This window comes from Copadichromis virginalis, linkage group LG9 (genome assembly GCF_057382275.1).
Source record: "Copadichromis virginalis isolate Kocher_CV1m ecotype Utaka linkage group LG9, C_Virginalis_male_GT1.1, whole genome shotgun sequence".
Lineage (NCBI taxonomy): Eukaryota > Metazoa > Chordata > Actinopteri > Cichliformes > Cichlidae > Copadichromis > Copadichromis virginalis.
Genome location: NC_140626.1, coordinates 34,802,442 through 34,826,853, shown reverse-complemented (window position 1 = coordinate 34,826,853; position 24,412 = coordinate 34,802,442). Strand labels below are relative to the sequence as shown.

The window sequence follows — 24,412 nt, the reverse complement described above, 5'->3', positions numbered from 1 at the left end:
ATTTAGACTACTGTAACTTTTTACTTCTTTTAACAAATCAGCCTTAAATCGTCTTCAGACGGTGCAGAATGCTGCAGCACGACTCTTAACAGGCTCCAAGAGAAGATCTCATATCACTTCAGTCTTGGCCTCCCTTCACTGGTTTCCTGTAAGTTTTAGGTTTCATTTTAAAATTTTAGTTCTAACCTTTAGGGCCCTACATGGTCAAGCTCCCCAATATTTGTATATATATTGTTTTATATTTCCATTTCTTGTATTGTAAAGCACTTTGTGGGGGTTTTTTTTATCTGTGAAAAGTGCTATATAAATACATTTTACTTACTTCTCCAAGTTTGGGTTAATGTTTTGCTTTGCATCAGTTGTCTTGCCTTTTGTTTGAACCTTGTTTATCATCCTTATTAAATGGATCACTTTTTGTTATCTCAAATTATGTTCCATGTTCCATTTTGTCTGCACTTGGGTCCATACGTCCCACAGTCGGCTACTCAGCCACACTGTGACACCACATCTGGGTAGATTCTGCCTGGCAGCTTGCCGTCAGCTTTTATTAGACGCAAAAGAGCATGAAAATCCATTAAAGTGTTGATTTTTCTGCAGATGCTTTGTTGGCAAAAAGTGAGCGACCACGTTTTAGGCAAACAGAAAAATCCACACGAAGCAGAGACGAGTTATTAATTATGAATCCAGCAAATGTTGCACTGTGAGCGAAGTCACTGACCCCGTTGGCATGAACGCACATGTTAAACAGCACTGGTCTTAAATCAGGTCACAGAGTGACACAACTTCACAGCCTGCTTTCATTTCATGAAGTGATTAGAAAGAAAAACAACTGTACAGAAAATATGACAGTTTTTAATGTAGAAATCTATCGTGTCAGTAATCCTCCAGAGGAGACCGTCTACAGAAATGACTTTTCATGTCTCAGGTGAATCTGGCACATGTCTGAAAATGAACTTACAGTCACTCGTGCTAGTTTCAGGTGATCAGTGTTCTGAAAAACACTCTACCTGTCAAGCTGTCCTAGTTGCACAACTCAAAACGCCCATGTTTTCAGTGTTAATAGTACACGTCTATTATTGGATCCTACCTCGATCTCGTACGTGTGAAAAAGGGTTAGTATTACGTTTTACTAACATGTGTTTTGTTTTTTTGTGCAAAAATACTCCAACTTGGAGTCTCAATTGAAGTCGTATTTCTAGTCTCGATTTAGTACTTCTAAACTTCTATAAACTGGCATACGGTGTAAACCATATCCTACCTAAATAAATACAAGCAGGGAGCATGTTTTGACAGCTGATTTGGCCATCAGAACGTCCATCGTACGATGGAGGCATAAACCATGTAAGGTGGTATATTCTGATAAGGTAGCACGGATTGATAGACATGAATATAAATTTCACTACAGTAGGATGTTTTGACAAAGTAGGACGTTTCGTCAGAACACCGGCAATGTGACTAAATATGGTGCCACCATCTTTACACCACAAAGCCCAATCATTTCTGGAAATCCAACTCAAACAACACCGAGCTCAACATTTAGAACAACTTATGAACTATGTAATGAACGGTTTTCATCAACCTCGACAAACTTAACTTCCCAAATTCTACAAGAAGAAGGCTGAAGTTTGAAGTGGCCTCTACAGTGTTTAACTCCTTCATCTATCAGTAAACAGCATTTTCATGAAACTGCAGAGTCCAGAATTTTGTTGTTCAGGTCTAAAAGTGTGAAAAGCAGCAGTGTGAACATAAATAATGTAAATGCACATGAATGTTGTCAAGTGTGAGTCCACAGAGCTGCACACTAAGCTCTGAAGGAATTTAAGATTACAGCTGAGGGACAAGTTTCGGTTGTTTGCTGACCAAACCCAACAATACATTTCTCATCATTAAACTTAAGATGAAAACACTCAGAATCTCCTCTGTGTCACATGTTTATCCTTTAAGCCTCTGGGTGATGGAAACAAGCAGAGAACGGAGAGAACAGCAGAAACATGCAGTGAAATATCCGTCCATGAACCCAAATGGGAAGTGCTGCTCAGAACATGTACACCTGTGTGACTCAGCTATTGGCTTTTTTTTGTTTTTCTCATGTATTTCAGCGCTGATGATGGGTTGGTGACAGTTACACCCCAAAATTTTGTAGAAGTGCTTTGTGCTGAATGTGAATCATATTAAAATATTTCATGTGACTGTGAATTAGTGAAGAGGGATGGATGGATGGATTGGAGTGCTAGTTAATAAGCACTTAAAAGCATAGAAGACAGTGAATGAGGCATGTTGTATGGAGCGCTTTGAGTACTCCCGGAGTAGAAAAGCACTAAGAATCAGTCCATTTGCCGTGGCTGGATGGTACTCTGTGCTTTTTTTCTTAGTGTCTGATTAAAAACTGTGTGCGCTCCACACTCGGTGCAGGTGTTTGTTGTTTCTTCATCGTTTCAGGCTGATCATGTGATGTTATCTGGATCTGTGTCATCGCTGTTGTTTCTGTGGTTGTGTAAGACAGCTGTATTAATCCAGCAGCACGCATGAGCGCTCTTTTGTTTTCAGTTTGTTTGTGTCTGCATGTCATGTTTTTTTCCTCTGCAAAGGGAGCAGCAGGTCTGACGGGTCTGATTTTAACAATCATTGTGTCTAAATCCCTGCGCTGGAATCAATGGAAAGTTTAATGTAAAGGTCAAAAAAGCATCACGTGTTGATGGACCGCATCCCTGGTGGTGCAAACCCCACAAAAAAATTCAAGTCAGAAATAATTATCAATGCATCCATTCTTCCTGTTCATCCAGTTCAGGGTCACAGGAGCTGGAGCCTGTTCCGGCTGGGTAAGGGCCCACTGTGGGCCGGTCAGCAGGCAATCACAGTGCTAACCAGTGAGAGTGACAGACATTTACACTCAAGTCCAGCTGAGAAGGCTGGAGAGAGCCACATGGGCACAGGACAACACGGAAACTCAGCCAGGGTTCGAACCAGGAACCTGCAGCCTGTGAGGCCACAGTGCTGAGCGACCCACCTGACTCAAACTGCATTTATTCCATGTTCTCTGAAGAAATGCTTCATAATTCAACATGAGTCTAAAGTTACCAGATTTTAGTTTTACCCAAACTGTCAGATGCAGAGAGGATCATGAAACCAGCTCATCTGTGGCTCACTTTCACTCACCTGTTCGTCTCAAACATCCACACGCCACGCTGCTCGTGGCCACCAGGGGGACCCAAAGAGGAAAGAAAAATACACTTTCTTTATTGTGAGTCTAAATCAGACTCACAATGAGAACTGTTTGAGTTTCGGGTCCCTCCTGTTTGTGTGTTTGCAAAATATTGTGAAGATGTTTGGAGATGTTCGTACACCTGCGGGATAAAACAGGCAAAACACAGAAGCAGAAAAACTCAACGAGCGTTTTAGAAATAAGAAGTCAGAGCTCAGTTACCGGAGCACCTGCCAGAAAACAAGGAAACAAAAGTATTTTAGACATTTAGAAAAAGAATTCATTACAGCTAAAAGTTGTATTTTTGTGTAAGACGCAAATAACAAACTGAAAAGATGTTTTTACTAATCTGAGAAACAAATGAACCAGGAACAAAATTCAACAGTGAAACTGATTTTCTGTTCAGGATTAAAGTAAATCAGTGAGATTCGGAGTTTTAATAACAATGATATCAAAATGTTTGAATAAAGAACACGATGTGAGTCAGTGTCAGAGTCACGGACGACACCGGGCTGCGACCCCTCTGTCACTCTTTTTTTTCTTCACAGTGTTCAGTCATTAGTGGATAAAGCCCACAGTGCGTGTTGTTCCACATTTCCACAATTTCCCGTTCATAAAGTGAGAAGTTGGTGTCTTATTATCTTCGCATTTCCGCTGATCTTACTTCAGTTTTACAGCTTAATGAAAGTCGATCCTTTGTGTTCCTGTGCGCACGGACACGCGGGTTTGGGTGTCATGTCAATAAAGCTAAATGGATTTGAAAAGGAGGTGTGGGTGGAGGTGGAGGAGGTGTGGACTTCCCCGCTCCGAGCTCGGAGCCGTCATTCAGCTGCAGGACGCTCTGGAGATCAGTCTCTGCTGTACCTGCTGCTCATGGAGGAGTCCGTCCACGCACTTCACGCACACTCCGAGTACCAGAGTTAGGATCGAACCGCGGACATGAAGCTTCTCTGCGGAGGAGGAGCGGCGCTGCTGCTGCTGCTGCTCGGCCGCTGCTGCTGCACCACTCCCGACAGGAGAGGTAGGAACCGGGGACGTTGCTCCGGGGTGGGTTAAAAAGTTGGTGTGTCCCCGCTGAGGGCACCGCTGCGGCTCAGCCGCTCCGCGGGCGTCGGGATCACACATGTGACCTGGGGTCTCAGAGCTCGTGTAAAAGTACAGAAACTGGAGCAAAGTGGTTTCAGAGTCAGAGTGAGACAGCCTGCAGAAATGATCATTACAGCTGATTCAGGATCAGAAGGTCCGGGGCAGTATTCCACAGAGGAAAACACGCGTGTTCGAACATCAGAGTCACGACTCAGATCTATACGCGGTCTTAAATGTTAAACCTTTAAAGTTACTGTACATGCTGAGGAAGTGACCTTTTCCTCCGTGATATCAAATGAATGTAACATCAGAGTGATTCCGCCGATCGGATCCCTCACAGGAGGAAGTACGAGCCTCTAAATTGGAGTTAACTGGAATTAACAGGTCAGACTGCTCTGCGGGTTCAGACACAGCCGAGGAGGCTCCGCTTCTCCCCAGGAGGTGCTTCCGCCACTCACAGGAGGCCCGCGGGCAGATTACATCTCACAGAGGGGTCGGAGGGATGTGACCCGGGAGAGGGAGGGAGGAGGACGGATACAGAAATGAAAGAAGTGTGAGAGGAATGTTTGCACCGGAATCAAATTAAAAGCAGAGCGAATAAACACAGTTAAAAACAGATGCATGAAGAAGCTCGAACAGACACAAATCAGGTGTGCCTTTAAAGGTGACCGTGTGCGGACAGCAGGTCACTCTGCTGTCCACTCAGCTCCGCGGGTGAGCGTGGAGGACTGATCGCAGGTTTAACACACCTGTAATAAACAGTAAAAAGTGAATGTCAGAGGCGGTGTGTCTGAGCCAGAGATGGAGCCATGCGTGGAGAAAGTTTGTGGAAGCTCGCGGCTGAAGACGTTTAAACTCACACACACTGACGCTCATCGCCAATTAAACCTTCATTTCCTCTCGTGTTTGCTTTGCATCTGAGCCAAAGCTCGCGTCTCCCCCACAGAGAACATGCGTCTCCCAAACAGCACAGGGACATCAGAGTGCAGTTCATCTGTAATACTCCTAATAATGAGACACGTGACATGTGAGAGGCTGACGTGTTTTAAATGATAATCAGGCTTTACAGTTGTTTACAGACGCTAGGACACATTTCTCAATACTTAGGTCACGTTGGCAAAACTCCTCACACAGTGAGCACAACAGAAGTCTATGTGGGCTAAACTGAGGACCAGTTATCATTGTTTTGGCACAAAATGCATCCAATGACTACATCTCTCAAATTTCATGAATTATCTTCTCACTCAGACACAACAACTGCCAAAAATCTTTGTACGTACAGGACATTTTGCATGTGCTTACATACTGTTTTCAAAACTGTTAAACTTATGGCCAAAACAATAACACAATGCAAAACTTGAAAAGAGCAAAATCCAACAGCAATATTTTATTGAAACATATTTTAAATCTAAAAATGCAGTTTAACCAGCCACAGCTGATTCTCATTGTAGATGAACATCTGCACAGGTGTTACTCCTTCAATTTTTCAACTCCTTCAATTCTGGCAGCCAGAAGATTCTTTCCTAGGTGTGTTGCCCTAGATGACATAAGATGTGATGTGGATGAGAACCTGTGGCCAAATGGAGAAGACCGAGTAGATTAGCATTACTACTGTATGTGTATCAGTGGATGGTGTGTGTATACAAATTCTTGTATTTTGGGATTACTTAGTGCAAAAAAATAAAAATACATAAACAAATATTAACGAATTCTGCATGATGTCTGATTCATTCCAGTAACATATATTGAAATTATAAACAGAGACGTGTCCTTGTTTTACACAAGAAAACACTGTAATGCTACATGTTGTTAGTGTTTTTTAGGTCATTGTTTTGTGGGTGACAAAGTGTGTTTGTCGGCTGTCAACCTTTGCTAGTGTTCTGGAAGAATGAGTTTATTTGAGACCTGAATGAAGTGTTTTGGTAGTTGTAGTGCATTTTGAATGTGAAATGAACTGCTTTGCCAAGCTGACGGTCAGTTAGGAGGATTGTGTGAAGAGTTTTGCAAAAGTGACCTAAGTATTGAGACATGTGTCCTAGCGTCTGTAAAAAACTGTAAGTGAAAGGTGGAAAATGTTGCAGCGTGAGGATCTCAGCTCCACAGCTGCATTTGTGTAATGCCTGCGTTTCTGTTTGGATTTGGAGCAGTGATCAGTGCGATTAGTCTGTCTGCATGACTCACAATGCATACAAGCATCAGGCTGAATGAAAGTTTGCAGAAAGGTGGAGCAAAGAAGAAGCCCATGTGACTTTCATTAAGACTGTCAGACAAAGCATTGACTCTGGTGGAGGGCACTCGCTCTGCTCTCTGCTGTGGGTCTAACAGGCTCCTCTGGTCACATTTGGGACTTTCATTCACATATAGCTAATGTTTGCTGCTCATCTGCAAGCTGCTTTGCAGCCCACCTCCACCCAGCTCCTTCTTTTGTTACTGATGCCTGCTCTGCTCTGTGATGGTGTTCTCCTACGCCGAGTCGTAACTGTCGGTGGTCTTTACCGAAATCAGTGATTGCGTCACACGCTCGGCCACAACAATAGGGGCGGAGCTTTAATCAACCATTGTGTGATTATTGTTGTTGTAATTTGAGTGAAACACCCGAGGTTCACAGCAACACAAACACGTTATTCTGCACAGACACAAACGTACACAACAGCAGATCATAAAGAGAACATTACAGTCCATATAGACGTAAACTCCACCACAGTTCCATCCCTGATGCTCTCAGCTCCTTATGTAATGTGCATTCTCCTCGTATTGTAGTACTTTGAGTACATGTTGTAGTTTTCTCCTTCTTTTCTCGCTCATTGATCTCCATCAGAAACCTGCAGGAGCTCGTTTCTCTGACTGATCGGTGATTGATGGCTTCGGCCTGCGTCCATGCTGTGAGGCTTAAACTGTCTCTGCTCCTCCCACATTCTCCATGAGACAGACGTCCCACAGGGAACGATAACCTCATCAGAGAGGAGGACGAGAATGAGTTCACATCCTGGGTGGAGTGGGTCAGTGTGGGGTCTGATTAGATGAGTGTGGGGATGCTCAGAGCAGAGAGCTCCGGGCTCATGGTGGTTTAGTTCTTATTACTGACCCATAAACACACGAGTCTGTATATCTTGGTTGTGAGAAGTTGTGACGTGTGCAGGACGAGTCCACAGTGTCTCAGTGAGCAGACAAGCTGCTGTGAGGTGTGACGTACGGCAGCAGGTGGTTAGAGAACAGGATGTGACTGAGGTCCTTCAGCATCCTTTGGGCTCTGTGCAGACCTGTAGCACTGAGTGTGTGTGTGAAATAGTGAATGCAGGTTGTACAGCCTGGAAAAGCACTGTGGGTTTACCACATCCCACACCACATGTGCTGTGGGAACTACCGAGGTGATAATGTAACTTAATCGAAGAGAAGAAATCCCCACTCACAGCTCAGAGTGGAAAGAGCACACGAGGCTCAGCATCATAAATAACATGCAAGTTAGATTTTAGAGAAGACACAGCCGATCTTCTTCCTCTTTCTGCTCCTTTCAGAAGTCATCCGCCTCCATCTCCTCCTGCCCCAGCCCTCTTGCCACACCAGCCTCTGCATGTCCTCCTGCACTGCATCCATGAACGTGCTGGACGTTCACTTTTAAACCCAGTTTGGAAAAACATGTCGCGAGGTCTTGGGTACAGATCCCAGAGATAAGGCAGGATGTGATGTCAGTTATTAGTTTATTAACAAGAGGAGGAAACCCTCAGCAGGAAGGGGAGGGGCTTCACATTAGAAATAAATACATTTTAAAAATACGACGTTTCTTTGAACGCATCATAAACTACAGCAGCAGGCAGGATGTAAACAGGAAGGAGCGTTAGAAAAAACTTCATCCAGGATTAAATGCAGCCTGTAAAACCTATCGATCATTGTCATTGATCCCACAGTGCCACAGTTCCCATCAGCCCCGGTGTTTCCTCGGGAAGCTTAACCTGCGCCTCAGAAAGAACAGGAAATGACACGGCTGATAAATGAATGTTGTATTTTTGAGAATTTCTCAGGTTAACCTTTTATTTTGACAGTTTCTGGTTGGATTGCAGGGCATTATGGGAGATTTCAGTGTATGTCAGACCATTCAGGCTGCTCTGCTGAGATTAGAGTTTTATCTGTGTGTGTGTGTGTGTGTGTGTGTGTGTGTGTGTGTGTGTGTGTGTGTGTGTGTAATAAGTGAAAACAGCTGACTGTGTTCCATCTTTGTTTCAAACACAATTTGATTAGCAGGAGGATTTGAGTGAGTCTGAGTGTATTTGTGTGACTGTCATTGTTGAGAATGGGCTGTTGTTTCACTGCAGAGTGCCTGCAGGCCAAGACTGAGGGTTAAATTCTCTCATGTCATTAAACCAAAGATGGCGACCAAACAAGTCAACCCAGTCTCATGGCAGTTGGTGAGATAATCACGACCTTGTCTTGTTTTACCAGAAAACAATTTGTATTTTGATTCACGCTCCGCAACATTATTTGGTGTCTCTGAACACAACAGTTCATCAGTGCAGCCTCACATGTGCTCGTTAAACAGCAAAAAGCTGTGTGTGTGTTTCAGACACACACTGTGTGTTTCAGAGTTTGTATTCACTTTAAATATAAAAGCAGGTACAAATGTGTCGCTTTGTCATGACGATGTGCTAGTTGGGTTGAGAAAAATGGCTGCCATGTCTTTTTTCCATCTTTGTTTTCCTGGTTGCCATGGTGACGCTCTCTTTACTAGAAACACACCTCAGGAAATTTGTCCTGTGAAATGCAGCGCTGACATATTCATGACCTCAAGCACGAAAAGAAAAGAAAGATTGTATGTGATTATTTCATGGACTGTATCGCCACAAACCAGCGAAGAAGTAATCTGTTACATATTACAAGTTACTTCCCTTAAAAGTAATGGTGTAGATGACTTAATTACTTGCCAGAGAAAGTAACTGGCTGCATTAATTTCATGTTACTGTGTAAATGAGCTGATTGCACTGTCACATAATTACCAGTTAACAAACTAAAGTCTCACACTGACCCAGTCTCTGTCCCAAACACACACACACACACACACACACACACACACACACACACACACACACACACACACACACACACACACACACACACACACACACACACACCAACGTCCTCTCAGTTTTTAAGTTTGAACACAAAAACAATCAGATTTCTACACTGAGCTGTTCGGAGACTTTAAGCGTGTCTCTCTGATGACACCAGCTGCTCTGATTGGCTGCACTCTCTGCTGATTGTGTGTGCTGGGAGAGAGCAGCTGCTCGCTTTCTGTGTTTCTGATCCAGCTTCAGCTGCAGTAAATCATCAAACACTGATTGTTGTGGCTGCACAGAGCATCTGTGTGTGTGTGTGTGTGGGTGGGTGTGGGTGTGTGTGTGTGTGTGTGTGTGAGAGTTCCCATTGAGTTTGACTTTTTGGAAAGACCTTGGCTGTGTGTGTAAGTGAAACTCGACTCCAATAATAAAGAAGACGTTGGAGCCTGGCGGTAACCATGGTAATGCTGTTAACATACCCAGCCGAGCTGCACTGACTAAAAAAAGTACGACAACAATCGGCCCGACTGAAAAACACCCCAAAAACTGAGCCGAGGTCAGCGGTGTAACTCCCAAAGCTCTCCGAGTCCTGCCTCGATTCAAGAGTTTTGATTGGCTGCTGGTTTAGGAGGGGCCGGACACGCTGAGCTTTTCCTCATGAATCAAAGCGAACCACACACTGATGATTGAGCTTTTGTGTGCGTGTGTGAGGACGTCTGATGTGATGGTAGCTGAACGTGCCAGCATCGTGTCAGAGCGGCGATGCTCTCCGCCCGCACATCCTTCTTCTTCTCCTCCAGATCATGGTCACTGGTGTCTATCCCAGCTGGCGTGGGGTAAGAGGCGGGGTACACGTTGGACAGGCTTCCAGCCTATCACAGGGCCACACACAGACACACAACCGTCCACACTCACATCACGTGTTTGGACTGTGGGAGGAAGCCAGAGTATAGACAGGCCTGCGTACTGAGAGGCGATGATGCTAACCACCACACCACCACCCTAATGCTGTGCAGTCAGTTAAATTACTTTAAGTTACTGTAACGACTCCACACTGTCATCACTGAACCCCAACAATCACTGACTCCCTGTGAGCAGCGACAGCAGGAAGAAGCCACCAGCACAACGAGGTGAAGGTGAACTTTAGTACACGTGTCACACTGATGCAGGTGTGTGTGTGTGTGTGTGTGTGTGTGTGTGTGTGTGTGTGTGTGTGTGTAGATGAACGTGATGATGCTTTGTTTTGGGTTTCTGCGCCTTTGTGGTCGTTTCCGCCACATGTAAACACTCAGGTGTTTCCACAGGTGTGTAAACCTGTGTTTAGGTGGTTGAGTGAGTCGCAGCTGTTTTTGGCTTGTGTCAGTTTCACTGAGGTATTCACACAGATATCAGCTGTCACGCTGAAATGTCATTTTCACCAGCGCTGAGTCACCGATGGGACTCGCTCCAGACTGCTGGGAGCTGCAGGTGGGAACGAGAACTTGAATCTAACTGCGTTGGCGTTGGCGAGTTAAGTCCGTGTTGCTGTTGTAATGAATGTGTGTGGTAGGTTTCCCAGCGGCGGCGGCTAACGCCCGTCAAGAGCAGCCTGTGGGATTTTCAGAGCAGGAATGTGAAAAATGTCAATAATGGAGCTGAGAAAGTGCTCGCCGGATTATACAGGCCACTCGTGTACCTGCGTGCCCGCACGCCATCACACAAACCCCACTCGGTGCTTTAGAGGCTTTTCTTACGACCTGCTGTCTCTGTTGGTCGGGCTCTGAAGGTTGGAGCTCACACGCAGCCCTCATCGGGCTTCACACCTGCAGCCTGCAGGTATCTGCATGGAAGATAAACAGTTGATGATTGTCACAAACTGCATGTAATGACACGGCAGCAGGAACGAGCCTCCCCTCAAAGGTCTCTGGACTCCACCTTAGAGACTGGGTGAGGGGCTCAGAGGAGAGCCGCTGCTCTTCTACACTGAGACAGGTACCTGACTCACCTGGAGGCTCCTAGTTGAGATGTATGTCCTCCTGGAAGGAGCTGCAGGGCAGACTCAGGATATTGGGAGAGTTTCAGTGTCTCAGCTGGCTCAGAAATGCGTCTTTGTCCCCGTGGCTGGAGGAGGAGGTGACTGAGACGTTGCTGGTTGAGGGTGAGGTGACCACATGGATGCTAACTGGTCTGAAGCGTCCCTCAGTGAAATCATTTAGAACGGTTTCCTGACATGCAGTCAGGTCCATGAGGTTTTGTACAGTGACACAGTTTAGGACGTCCCTCAGCATCCGAGTCTGTTTGGAGCCTGTATTGACCCTTTCAGGAAAGTTGGATGGGATTAAATCCAGATCCTTCTTGTGGCTCAGGGAACAACGAGTATAGCGGCAACCTTCGGTCCTTCTTTGCAGAACGTAAAGTTTCTGACTCGTGCTCTTGTTAAGTCGCTTGGATGCCTTCCGGTAGCAAAAAACGAGGCGAAGGAAAAAAGGGGCAAAACATTTATTTTCCATACAAATCGAAAGGTACAAAACAAATGCCTCTGGTGGGAGCTCCGTTTATATTCCCTTTATGTTATAACAAAAATAACATTAAAACGGCGACGGTCAGAAAACTGTTGCTCCACGTCCTGCTTGCTTACTTAACCTTTTTTACCCACACCCCTCCGCATGTGGGCCAAATACACACCCCCTTTACGACATCCACCAACACTTTACAACAACAACAGACTAACAAAGCAGGATTAATTTATGGAGCACAGCCTATTACATTATAACAATAAATAACAATAAAATGATCAAGATCATAATAGAAACTTAAAGATCATGACAAATACTTAAATATGGCATGATGTAACTGAGTAAAATATCGGCCTGGACTTGGCTCCAACAACGAGGGAGCAGGTCTCACCTGTCCAGCTGGTTCTGAGCCTGTGAAAGTGTGAGAGTCTGCACAGCTGTGCAGTGTTTTTATTAAACCCCTTGAGTTAAAGCTGACAGTCAGCACTTCAGTCACATTTTGATTGACTGATTTAAAACCCACTGTGGTGCATTCACTCAAAAAAATCTGTTGTTGGATGAACACAATTTAATCACGGCACCTTTTCCCACAAGATTTAACCGAGTACAAAAACCCATTTTTGACCATGTCAGACCAACACATTTGGCATTTGGTGGTTAAATGTAATCGGATTACGTTGGATCAACGTAGTATGCTTATATTGACTTAAAGTGATTTATTTAAGTATGTAGAGTGAAATCTGTTTTAATTGATTCTACACAAGTTAAAAACTTCAGGAGAACTCAATGAAATCTTGTTGTTTGAACAACTACTTTGCTAATCAAGGCGATTACTGCTAGTCGTGCTTAATGAACCAATGTGGGGGTTGATGATTTCATAGAGACAAACAACCATTTGCACTCATGGGTAGTTTAGAATTACCAACTAACCGAACTCTAATTACACACTGCAAACTGGCCAGATTGTGGATTTGAACCCAGGCCCTTCTTGCTGTGAGGCACCAGCACTGACCATCACACCACCAAGCTGTCACTCCAGGCTTAAAACTAGGAAAGCTGTGATTTCAAGGCTTGATGCAGACTTCTCTGTACGTTTTTGTCCTTGACAGGTTAAACCACAATAAATAGCGAGAGCATACACGTGGTGTGGGTGTAGCTGTCTGCCTCTTAAAACTCCAGTGATTTTCCTGCAGTTTGACATCTAATGTGATCTTGTGAATTGCGTGAGTCCAGCAAATAACCGCTCTTACTAGATTGTATCAGGTCATCTCAACAAGAACAAATTAAGTTGCTGAAGTTCATGCAGATGCTACATGATTTAATTACGTTCACCATAGAAATTATTTAGTTCAAAGTTTGAATCTTGTACATGTAACAACCACCCAATTTCTTTTTTTGAGTGTGGATTCAGTTCAGCTTTATTTATGCAGCATAACAACAACAGTCGCCTCAGGGTGCTTTATGTTGTAAGGTGGACCCTACAACAATACAACAGAGGAAACCCCAGCACTTGTATGAGCAAGCGCTTTGGCGACAGTGGGAAGGAAAAACTCCCTTTTAACAGGAAGAAACCTCCGGCAGAACCAGGCTCAGGGAGGGGCGGGGCCATCTGCTGCGACGGGGACGGAAGACAGGACAAAGACATGACATGGAGCTGATGATTGTTGGTGTCGCTGACTGAAAGTAAATGTTTTTCAGTCAAATATCATCAGATTTAACTGATTAATTCTTTGAAACAACTGATGGTCTTTGCAGAGTTCGCTCGCTTAGAGCTTCCTGTCAGGCTGCAGGGCCGCACAGCCTGCGCCTATCAGAGGCTTTTTAGGTGAAACTCTCAGGTTACTCTGTGCCAACCCAAGAGAGAGGTTATCTGTGTGGCTGGGAGCAGCGTACCAAAGGTCGGAGCACATGCTGCCTGTCAGAGAGGCAAAACTCGTTGGGCCCTTCTGGAATTTTCCTGAAACAGAGTCAGAGTGAAGCAGCTTCCATCTCGCAGACAAGCACAGTCTCGCTCTGACCTGCGAACACTGCTGCAGGCAGGACACACACCCTCACAGACACACACACGCACACACACACAGACACACACACACACACACACACACACACACGCACACACACACCCTGCAGATCTAACGATTAGTTTCTGATGTTGGTGTGTTCACGAGGTTCCACTGGTGGACAGGATTGTGTGTCTGTGCATGCAGCTGGTGCGCACACACACGTGAACAGAGGAAGAAAAGATTTGGAGGCAACAAATGAAGCAAGTCGTGCAGAAAGCTTTGACCTGCAGCCCGCGGTTCCCGGGTCTGCCTCCAGAGCTGCACACAACACAATTGCAACACTTACTTAATCCAGTTTGCACAAACTGCTGTTACACACATTCTATATGTGCTTTTGTCATGACATCATCACAGTGAGACAGCGATGGACCGGTTTGACGGATCACACTTAATGTTTCTGAAGTCACAAGTTCAGAGCCTGGAAATGATTTTATGAGGAAACAGAAAGAAGATTTTCTCAGCTGAGCTCAGACCTGCTGAGGCTGCGTTTAGCAGGACGGCCCCTCTCAGCTGGCTGAGACATTCCTGAAGACAGTGTGTGTGTGTGTGTGTCTGTGTGTGTGTGTGTGTGTGTGTGTGTGTGTTCCTGTTGTGGCATTTTGCAGGACAACATTATGTTTGTCTCTCTTCTCTGAGTTTCAGTCTTGTTTCCCGTAAACATGACAGGATGAAGTCTGATATGAACAAACATCTGTGCCACACACACACACACACACACACACACACGCACACACACACACGCACTGATTGCAGGTGGTGATTGGGTAAATTGGGCGTCTCCACCCTGCAGTTGAGGTGTGAAGTTTGGATCTCGGTGCTGATACGAACACTTTTGCACTCTTCAGCAGACAGACTGGTAACGCCTCACCGCGCAGTTTTAAACATCACGCCGTCTTTACTTCCACTTGGACCTTTTTAAAAGGACGAGGCCACGTCACAGTTTGAATGCAAACATAAGAGTCATAAAAACAAGCAAAGGCATCACGGTGACAGCCCTCGGTGCTCGCCGGGCTGGACCCGTGCAGCTCTCGATCGATGTTCACGTGTTTCTGTGGTGGGTTTTTAAAAAGATCGATGAAAGCACTTAACAGCAGTTTAAGCTCAGACGAGGCAGAGCGATGGGAAGCTGTCATTGATTTCTGCTGCAGGGAAGGTGACCATTGATTTCCATCTCATTCTCTTTGTTTCACCGTGAGCTTTTATTGGTTTGAGCTCTTTATTGTTGGGAGTGAATAATGATTTCCATCCTGGCAGCGCAGCCCGCTTCTGCTTAAATAAACTGTCGGATAAAAACAGAAACGTCTGTCAATCCAAAACCATCAGAACTGATGAAACAGGACGGGCTCGGGTTTCATCGTTCACTCTGAGCTTTAGGAACAGACGCTGCTGTTCAGATATCCACATGGAGCTCGTGCGCTCGTCGCTGGGTGAGGCTGGATCACTGTGAGGTGGATGATTGGTGTTAACTGCGAGTGAAACGGCTGTTTGTGTGCTGCAGGCTGCTTCCTGTGCTCAGCTCTGTAGGATCACTGAAGCAGTTCAGTGGATCAGGAGAGCGACAGTCAAACGACTTATTGTAAGCAAATATGAAAAAACTGTGATGTGAAGCAGCTGTGACGCATGTTTCTAATATTTCTCCATCACAGAAACCTGAACATGCTTCAGTGACACCACCGTGAGTAACACAGCAAACATGCGACGAGTTTGGGAGTTTGAAGACGTGAAGGAACGATTTACTAAGAACAACAATGACAGGATCGCATCCACGAACATATCTGTAGAATTCTACATCTCTTTATTTATCTGTGTGTGTGTGCGTGTGCGTGTGTGCGTGTGTGCGTGTGCGTGTGTGTGTGTGTGTGCGTGTCTGTGTGTGCGTGCGTGCGCGTCTGTGTGTGCGTGTGTGTGTGTGTGTGTGTGTGCGTGTCTGTGTGTGCGTGCGTGCGCGTCTGTGTGTGCGTGTGTGTGTGTTCGTTCGTCCTCATCACAAACCCAGCTCGTCTCTCGGGTGTTTTGTGAATTTGGCTGAACTCTGTTTTCGTCTCTTTGTCTGTGTTTGTGTCTGAGAGGGAAACTGAAGGTCACAGCGAGGATGGCTCTCCATCTTCGGCTCCTCTCTTTTCCTCTCTGCTGGTCTTTGATCTTTTATGAAGACAGATTTCTGTCCTCAGTGAAGAAGCTGCCGCCTCACAGCGAGGACGCCGACCGCTCTGACTTTATTTTACGCCGAGCGTTGTCTTTCCTGCTGGAGGGCTCAGCTGCTTCAATGAGCTGCATAAATAAAGATGCCAAGAAAAGAAAGCAGGAGAAGAGTTAGCAGAGAAGAATGGCGGGGTTCCTAGAATCAGCAGAAAACACTCACAGTTCATTGGAGGAGCGATGGACGTGAGAACAACATGAGACACATCGCTGATCCTCCCGCTGAAGCTCCACATAAACTTCATCACCGTGTTTGGATTCGTTTCACCTGAAACATTAGCAGCGAGCTCGGCTGTGAACAAAGCTCTGGCACCGAGCTCAGTGAACGGGATCGCCTTCAACGGTTCAGCGTTGTCAGATTTATAGCAACGGCTGTGTCGCCGTGTTTGTGTAGCTGAAAGTACGACACACAGCTCTGCAGGCCGATGCTGCTCAGACTGCAGGAGAACGCTGGCAGGCGGAGGTGGACCGACAGGTCTTTTCACTCTTCATTGTCTGCTGTTAATTATGACCGCTGATAACCTTCAGCAGGAAGCATTCTTATTCAGTTTAAGCCAAACCCTCAGTTGTTTGTGTTCCTTACACCATAAGCTATCAGATTATCAGATTAAGTGTATGCTCGTCACAGACTTGTTGACTTAGTTTGGGTTCAGATTTGTAACGAGTGTTCTGGCAGCTGATTGGTCGATTCAGACCGTCAACAAGAGGACAAACGGTCTCAGTGCTGAGTGACTGACCCTGATTGTGCTGAATGCTGAAGGTGGTTAGAGACGAGTCAGCAGCACTTCACTCATTACAGCTAATTCAATACTGACACACACACACGCTCGTTTTTATATCTTAATGAGGACATCTCATTGACATAATGCTGTCCCTGGCCTCCTACACTAACCCTGAGCCCTGACCTAACCCAACGGTAACCCCGACACTAAAACCACATCGTGAGCCTCAAACATGCCTTCAAACCCGTGTGGACAACATCTTGTCCCCATAAGTATAGTAGCATTGCACTCTTCTGTCCTCACAAAGGTGTCTAAACATGTACACACACACACACACACACACACACACACACACACACACACTGATACGTCTCAGTGACCTCATTTCATTCCTCTGACAGAAAGTCCTGAAAAACCTTGAATGTTGCAATGAGACAGGAAAAAGCACTGCTGTGTGTGTGTGTGTGTGTGTGCGTGTGTGCGTGCGTGCGTGTGCGTGCGTGCGTGCGTGCGTGTGCGCGTGCGCGCGTGTGTGCGTGTGTGTGTGCGTTATCTGACTCTCCATCTTTTGTGAAACGAATAAATTCTTTGCTCGTCTCTGAGCTGTGATTGGCTGCTGCTGTGATTGTGATCTGAAAGCAGAGTGGCGGCTGACGGCAGGCAGGTGACCCACCTGTGTGCAGGTACACGGTGCTAATGAGGGCTGTGCAGATTCTCGCTGTGCAGTTATTGTCGGCAAATTCTTCCAATATCTATAGAAACATGATTAAAACAGTCATATCGGTGAAATGCGGTTTGTTGTCTCAGAGTACGGAGTAAACAGTCACGACTGGTTAAACAACATGAACCTGCCTGAGGTCTGAACTATGAAGCCTGAGTTTATCCGGCTAACTTCAGGCTTAATCCTGAGTTTTCGGTTTTGTAAAGGTTGTAACTTCTGACTGGGATAAATCACCATGGTAACCTGTTCCAGGTTAGAGATCAGCAGCTATGACATCTCGCCTACATACCAATCAATTCTTCAGCAACAGCGTCACCGTTCCTGGAACCTCAGAGCTCAGTGACAGACAGAAATGCAGCAACTTTATTCCTGCTTGTGTTTTTCCTGCTGGCTGACAGCAGTTTAAAACAATCCTGTTGTTCTACAAGCACGAGTATCTTAAACCACAGCAGCTAATTTATTCCAACCTGCTGAACTCGTGTTAAATTTGAATGTGGCTTAAACCTGTGTTTGGATTCAGCTTTCATTCTTTCCTCTCAGGCCCTTGAAATAAAAGACTAAAACTGTTTACACACATTTAAGCATTCATTTAAAAAAGTGCTCAATCAGAGTCTCTCCTGTTGTAATGACAGAGCTGTGATATGAGTCACGGCTTCAAATATGATCAGTTTTATTAAAGCCTTAATTTTTTTCCAGTTTTATTCACCTCGTCACTTAAAACGTTACCTTCTTCATATTTCTTTAATATTATGGTTTAATCTTCCTTTGTAACATCAGTCGCACCGCTGAGTGTTCAGATGCCGTGAGCGTGAAGATTAAAGCCTGGATGGACGTCATGTGATCGCCTATCCTGCTCACGTATGTGAATCCAGATCACAGCGAGCTGGGTTTGTAGTAAAGACATGGACATCTGGCTGCAGATGTGCGTAGGAAAACCAGGGGGCAGTGTCAGTAACCTGCAGCACGCAGACAAAACAGCCGTCTAACGACGGTCTGATAGGACACCCTGAGACGTGTGACCCGCCCGGCAGAGCTGGAGGTGGCTGGTGTCAGACGGTGGTTATTAACGTTCTCTGTTAACCCGGGCTCCGAGCGTGCTCACATAAGAAAGGGTATTTCCAGTGTTGGCTGACTGTTCTGCACAAAATGAGTCAGAGATGTTATCAGATGAAGATGATAAAATGATGATTCAAATCTATAAAGAGCTTAAAAAGCAGTAACATTTAGAAAATATACAGTAACAGAGTCTTTAATCTGGTGACCAATCACAGAGGAGGAAACGTGTTTATTGTGTTTCCAGCAGCAGATCACAGTCAAATCATCAAATGAACGTTCAGGCAGCTTCAGTAAAGCGGCAGTCATAAAATCATCACTACTCCGAACACTGAAGTAAAACATGACCGGACCAGGTGAGGTGTTCGGCACCTGTTACCATGGTGATTTAGCAGGTAAAGGGAGAAAACTGTGGCTTGAAGCTCGACACGGCTTGCGGAGACATTCACGTCGCCGCTGACTCTGATGATGAGAACAGGCTGATAAACTCGCCTTATCTGAAATGACTCGCTCTAGCAAACCCGACCTTCCCCAACACAACCAGGCTTTTAACCACTTCCTGTCCGCTCAAACACTCTGGGAAGGTGTGACAGCGGGCGGCACTGAGCAGGCCTCGCTGCCTTTCTTTACGTCCGCGTGTTGGACTCGATCAGTGTTTGTTTCTGTTCGATGAAGAAAAGGGAAACGTGAAAGCAGGATTCTGCGATTTGCTGGCTGACGTGCGACTGAGCGTGCGTCCTGTCCATGCACACATCTGTGTTTGCCAACCTTGAAGTAAAGGTCAAACTCCCACTGATCACAAACCTGCAGCACAAAAGCAACAACATATTTTTTTCTGCGGTGTTTTCATCTGACTGTCAAAACACTTGTGCACTATTATATTCTCCACATGCTTCAGTGATATAAATCAATCGTTTAACTGACTACGCAATCATTTTTTTACGTTTCCTTTACAGACGAGAAACTTCAGCTCAGCTTTATTGATGAGAATCAGAGGTAGTTACGCAGTATGTGTGAGAAATGTAGAAATAGAGCTCCATTAAAAATGTTTCCTTTCATTATCTTCGTCATTTCATATTATAATCATTAGCCTTGTAAACTGTTAGCCTGCCACATATTGTGCTGTATTGTACATTTATTTGTAAAGATTGTTTTCAGTATATTTAATAGTACAGGTAAGCCTGCTGTACCTGAACAATCTGCATATTGTTCGTATCACATCAGTGGATTACTGATCATGAGGCTGAGATATTGTGTTGTTTTTTTTAAAAAGGCTTCATATTTAAGTCAACACCATTGTTTCTATTGTGCAGCTATTTAAAAGCTTCAGTTTTTGGAAAAAACTATAAAAATGTTTCATAAATTAATGTCTGAATTACTTAAAATCCCCAAAATATGATCTATAAATCATGTTTTAAGGTTTTTTATGTCTAAAGCATCTGTGAGGCAGTCCCAGTACGAGCTGTTACACCGTGAATCAAATAAAAATGGAACCATTGTGATTTTCTAGTCACATAGAAGTTTCATATCTGTGGTGCTAGGCTAACAGTTTCCTGCTGTTCCCAGTCTTTGCGCTAATCTAGCATGAAGAAACAAGAGGTAGACGACGTGCTGACAGAGATAAATGTGGCACCCTGACCCTGACAGAACAGTTTGTCTAATCACAGCACACAGACACACACAGACACACACAGACACACACAGACACACAGTGCTGCTGCTTTACAGGATCAGGGGATTTAGAAACTTTCCCTCTCAGAGTAACGCTCCGTCTCTCCTCCTGCCGGCGCTGTGCTGAGTCAGCACGGAGGCAGAGGAGGAAGACGAGAGGATAAAGAGGATTTAACTGATCCAGTTTCTTCATGTCTGACTCTGATTCACGCGTGATTTATCTGAGTTGCGAGAAGGCGGCGCGACGATCGCTGACGTGCACGAACCACCGGGCGACGTGCAGCCTCCGCAGGTCTGCTTCAGCACGCACACATCGATCAATCCGCCGCTGAAAGTAACGCACTATTTGCTCCTGTGTGTCATGGCCGCAGAGATTTACCTCCTCACCTCAACGGGAAAACGTTCGAGCTCAGCTAGCGAGATTTTTGACGTTTTCACTTCCTGTGTGAAAAAATTTGAGGAAAAATATGATCTGGAAAAATCTGCTTAACCGACACAGTTGGCTCTACACATTCAGTTCAATATTATTTACCATTAATTTATTGTGAGCTAAGGACCCAACAACAACCTGCTGCAGGCTGTGGAGCCTCCGGCCTGCAGCCTGAGGCAGGAGGATCACCCTCCACAGCTCCGGTCCACCTCTCTGACTCATGGGCTGCTGCCTGGGAAAGATGTGGGCTGGAAAACAACAAGTTCCCGCCAAACTTAGGCAGCTGTTAGCACACCTGAGCAGCCTGCCCAGGTAACATGTGTGAGTGGGAGCTGTGCACAGCTGGACAGTTTAATCCACCTAAATCTAAATCCTTATATTTGAGCTCTGACCTGTGATGAACTCTGGATGTCCCCACAGTGGATTCTGAGGGTCCTGAGGCCTGTGGGCGGAGCTTTAGAGGACCAGGCGTGTTTCAGCGTGTCCAGCTGATTATTCAGGAATCTGTGGAGTTTGGAGGCTGAGCAAACGCTTTGGGCTCGTGGTTGAGTTTGTTCACAGGAGCTTCCTCCTGAGTGGAGAACCCAGAGCGACTGAGACTTAGATTAGCTGTTGAGGTGGATTCAATTCAGTTTCCATCCATCATGAAGTCAGCTGATCTTCAGAAACATGAAGATGCCTGCAGAGTTTTGGTGTTAAACACACTGACAGGAGCTAAGTGCACAGCTGCTACTGGGAAACTGTGTGTTCTGAGCACTCTGTGGCTTTCCAAGAAAAATGCGTGCGCACACACACACACACACACACACACACACACACACACACACACACACACACACACACACACATATGTACACAGAGGAGGGACTTTAACATGCAGTGTACCGTGCAGCAGTCGAGGATGACGTCCAAAAATCTGACAGCTCAGACCAGTTTCTGTACAAACAGTTCTGTGGGTGTGTGTGTGTGTAAGTGTGTGTGTGTACAGATGCATGCCATCACTATGAGATGTCATATTTTAATACCTTAACGTTCTTTATCACTTATCACGAGCTCCACATAACCTCGGCGCTGCAGCAGCGACCGCGACACGCCGCTGTCCTGGATGTTACGTTTTCCTTCACATTCACTTTATTTACACTTTTAGAAGAAATCTTTGGCTTTTGCTTCTGACAGCTGTCCTTAAACCTGCGTGCACATCAAAGACTTCATGCTCCAGTAGGTCAGCGCTCCGGTGACAGCTGCATGTCTGCACATGCATGGGAGCCCTGCAAACAGTCAGTTTAGCTGCGTTTGTCATTTTGCCAAAATATGAGCAGTTAAATTTCCAACAAACACGCCTGCAGTTCAGATAACTTCCCGACTCTATGACTATATTACACTTCCTGTTTACATCCTCTAAAGGTGCCAAATTATCAGAAGGTTTGTCTGAAGATGGACTCACAGAGACACAGGAGATGACCTCAGTGTCGGTTTCCTCTATCAAGATGAGACTTCCGAGCTTCCTCTAAAGTTAACAAAAATGTGTTTGAATCCAAAGAAATCCAAACATTCATGTTGTCTTGTTGTCGTGAATGTCATCGCGCTTTAACTGGAATGAAAACATGAAAGGAAGGAAGGGAGGCGCGAGAAAGGATGAGTTTAGTGATAAAACTGTGAAAACAGAGAAGAAATTGAGGAAAGGAGGGAAAAAAGGGAATGTTGGGAACACAGAAAAGGATGGAGTGCTGGAGGAGAGATGGGGATTAATGAGTGGGAGAGGACAGATGAGGATGAGGACATTGGGGGGGTGAGTGGGAGGAGACAACACAAGGAAAGATCGGAAGAAAGAAAAGTGGGAAAAAATTAAAATAAAAAAAGAAGAATAACCCACATAGCAGACAGGTCTGGGCTGGGTCTGGTGTCAAGCTGGCACTGCTGGCTGACTTCTGGCGTGTTAGGTGGTATTTCATCCAGATGTGGGCCAGGCCTGGCAAGATGGCACTGTCTATGTGATGGCATGCCATATCTGACCCGATTGTGGTTTGGTGTATGTGGTCCAGGCTCATAGAAACCAGGTCTGGCCCGGATCTGGCATCAAGCTGGCACTTCTGACTGACTGGTGTCATGGCAGAGTGTATGTCAGCCAGATGTGCGCCAGGTCTGGCAATGAGGCACTATTTATGTTCCTATTTTCCTATTTTAGTCAGAAGACCCAAATGCCATGTTGCAATACTATACTGCTATGGTAGCTAAGGTTTCAAATGCAGGTTTGACAGGTTTGTGAGTGTACACTTTATCCAAACCTAGTGAGGGTTTACTCAGGTTCACCACTCGGTGGCTGTAGCTCAGGAGGAAGAGCAGGTCACCTACTGATCTGAAGGTTAGGGGTTTGATCCCTGATTCCTTCAGTCAGCATGTCAGGAATATGAATGTAGTTAGAAAGCACTCAGTTTAGAGAAAGTGTCTGATTGGGTGAATGTGGCATGTTGTATAGAGCACTTTGAGTAATCTGGGAGAGTAGAGAAGTGCTATATAAGAATCAGTCCATTCACTCTCTGAACAGAGTTTCATCATGTTACTTTTGCACTATTATGTTCCAGTACATGTTGTTATTACATGGCTTGATTAAGGTACACATTAGGCTGACATCTGGGCCAGCACAGGTCCAGCAGTGAGTCTGCAGCTGGCCTTGTGCTGGCCCATGTGTGGGCCACCTCTGGCAAACCAGATCTGGGCCACCAAAGGGCCGTCATTCTTTGCGGTATGTGGGCCATGTGTTAGCACATTGTGTGGGCCATACCCATTTTGCTATGTAGGGAAGAGTATAAATAGGAATAGAAGGAAAGGACTGAGGAAATGGTTGAGGAAGGAAGGAAGGATGAAAGAAAAAGTGGAAAAGAAGGATACAAAGAAAGAAAGAAGGAGTGAAGAAAGGAAGGAGAGATGGATAAATTGATAAATGAAGGAAAGAAGATAGGATAGAAGGAAACAGGCATTAGCTAACTTTATTGCATCACATGTACAGTAACAGCACATGTCTGAACTTTTCTGCGCGGCCCTGACCAATGGGTCGCTTTCCTTCAGATGAAGAGCAGCTGTGTTAGCTTTGTGATGTCACAGTGGGCGAACAGCCAATCGGTGTGCAGCCAGACATGTTCAGAGGTCCTCGGTTCGCTGTTTGCTTAAAGTCTGAGGAGAGTGGAGGCAACAGGTGGAGGTGAGACAGGTCACAGCTGCTCTGCACCGTGTTCCTGTACCTGTTACTGGAGTGAAAGACCATCAGGAGCTTAGTGCTCTGAACTGCAGTGTTTAGATCAGGTGTGAGGAAAACCTGCAGGACAGGTGAGAAAGGCCCGAGGCCGTCACCATACTAGATGTTTGAACTCACTCTGTGATGTGAAGTTTAAAATCTGTCGGTACAGTCTGAGCTTCTCGTGTGACCGGGTTGCTTTTGCACTCAGATCTCCTCCACTGACTTTCAGGTGAAGTTCTGAGTGCAACCTGAGCTCTGATGTGTTAGTTTCAGCAGGAAGTGGCTGATCTTTAACCTGCCGGACTTCATTCCTCACACCGTCACAGGCTCCACAGCTGCCGCCCAACTCGTTCGATTCTCGTTTTTACGGTTCAAAGCTGCATTACACCTTCCTGCTTTGGTCCGGGGCTTCCCTGAACACATCACACAATGACCTGATGACTAAGTTTCATTACCTGTGAACTCTGAAACATCCCCTCCTGTTTGA

At 45.5% G+C, this 24,412-nt stretch overlaps 1 protein-coding gene across 1 annotated transcript in view; it reads left to right on the top strand.

Moving 5' to 3' along the window:
- Window positions 1–3,987: 3,987 nt before the first annotated feature.
- Window positions 3,988–24,412, top strand: part of LOC146702392 (melanoma receptor tyrosine-protein kinase-like) — a 37,391-nt gene continuing 16,966 nt past the window's right edge. The window contains exon 1 of the mRNA XM_085469049.1: window positions 3,988–4,223. Coding sequence (XP_085325175.1) covers window positions 4,142–4,223 — 82 coding nt within the window. The 5' untranslated portion in view covers window positions 3,988–4,141. The remainder of the gene's footprint in view (window positions 4,224–24,412) is intronic.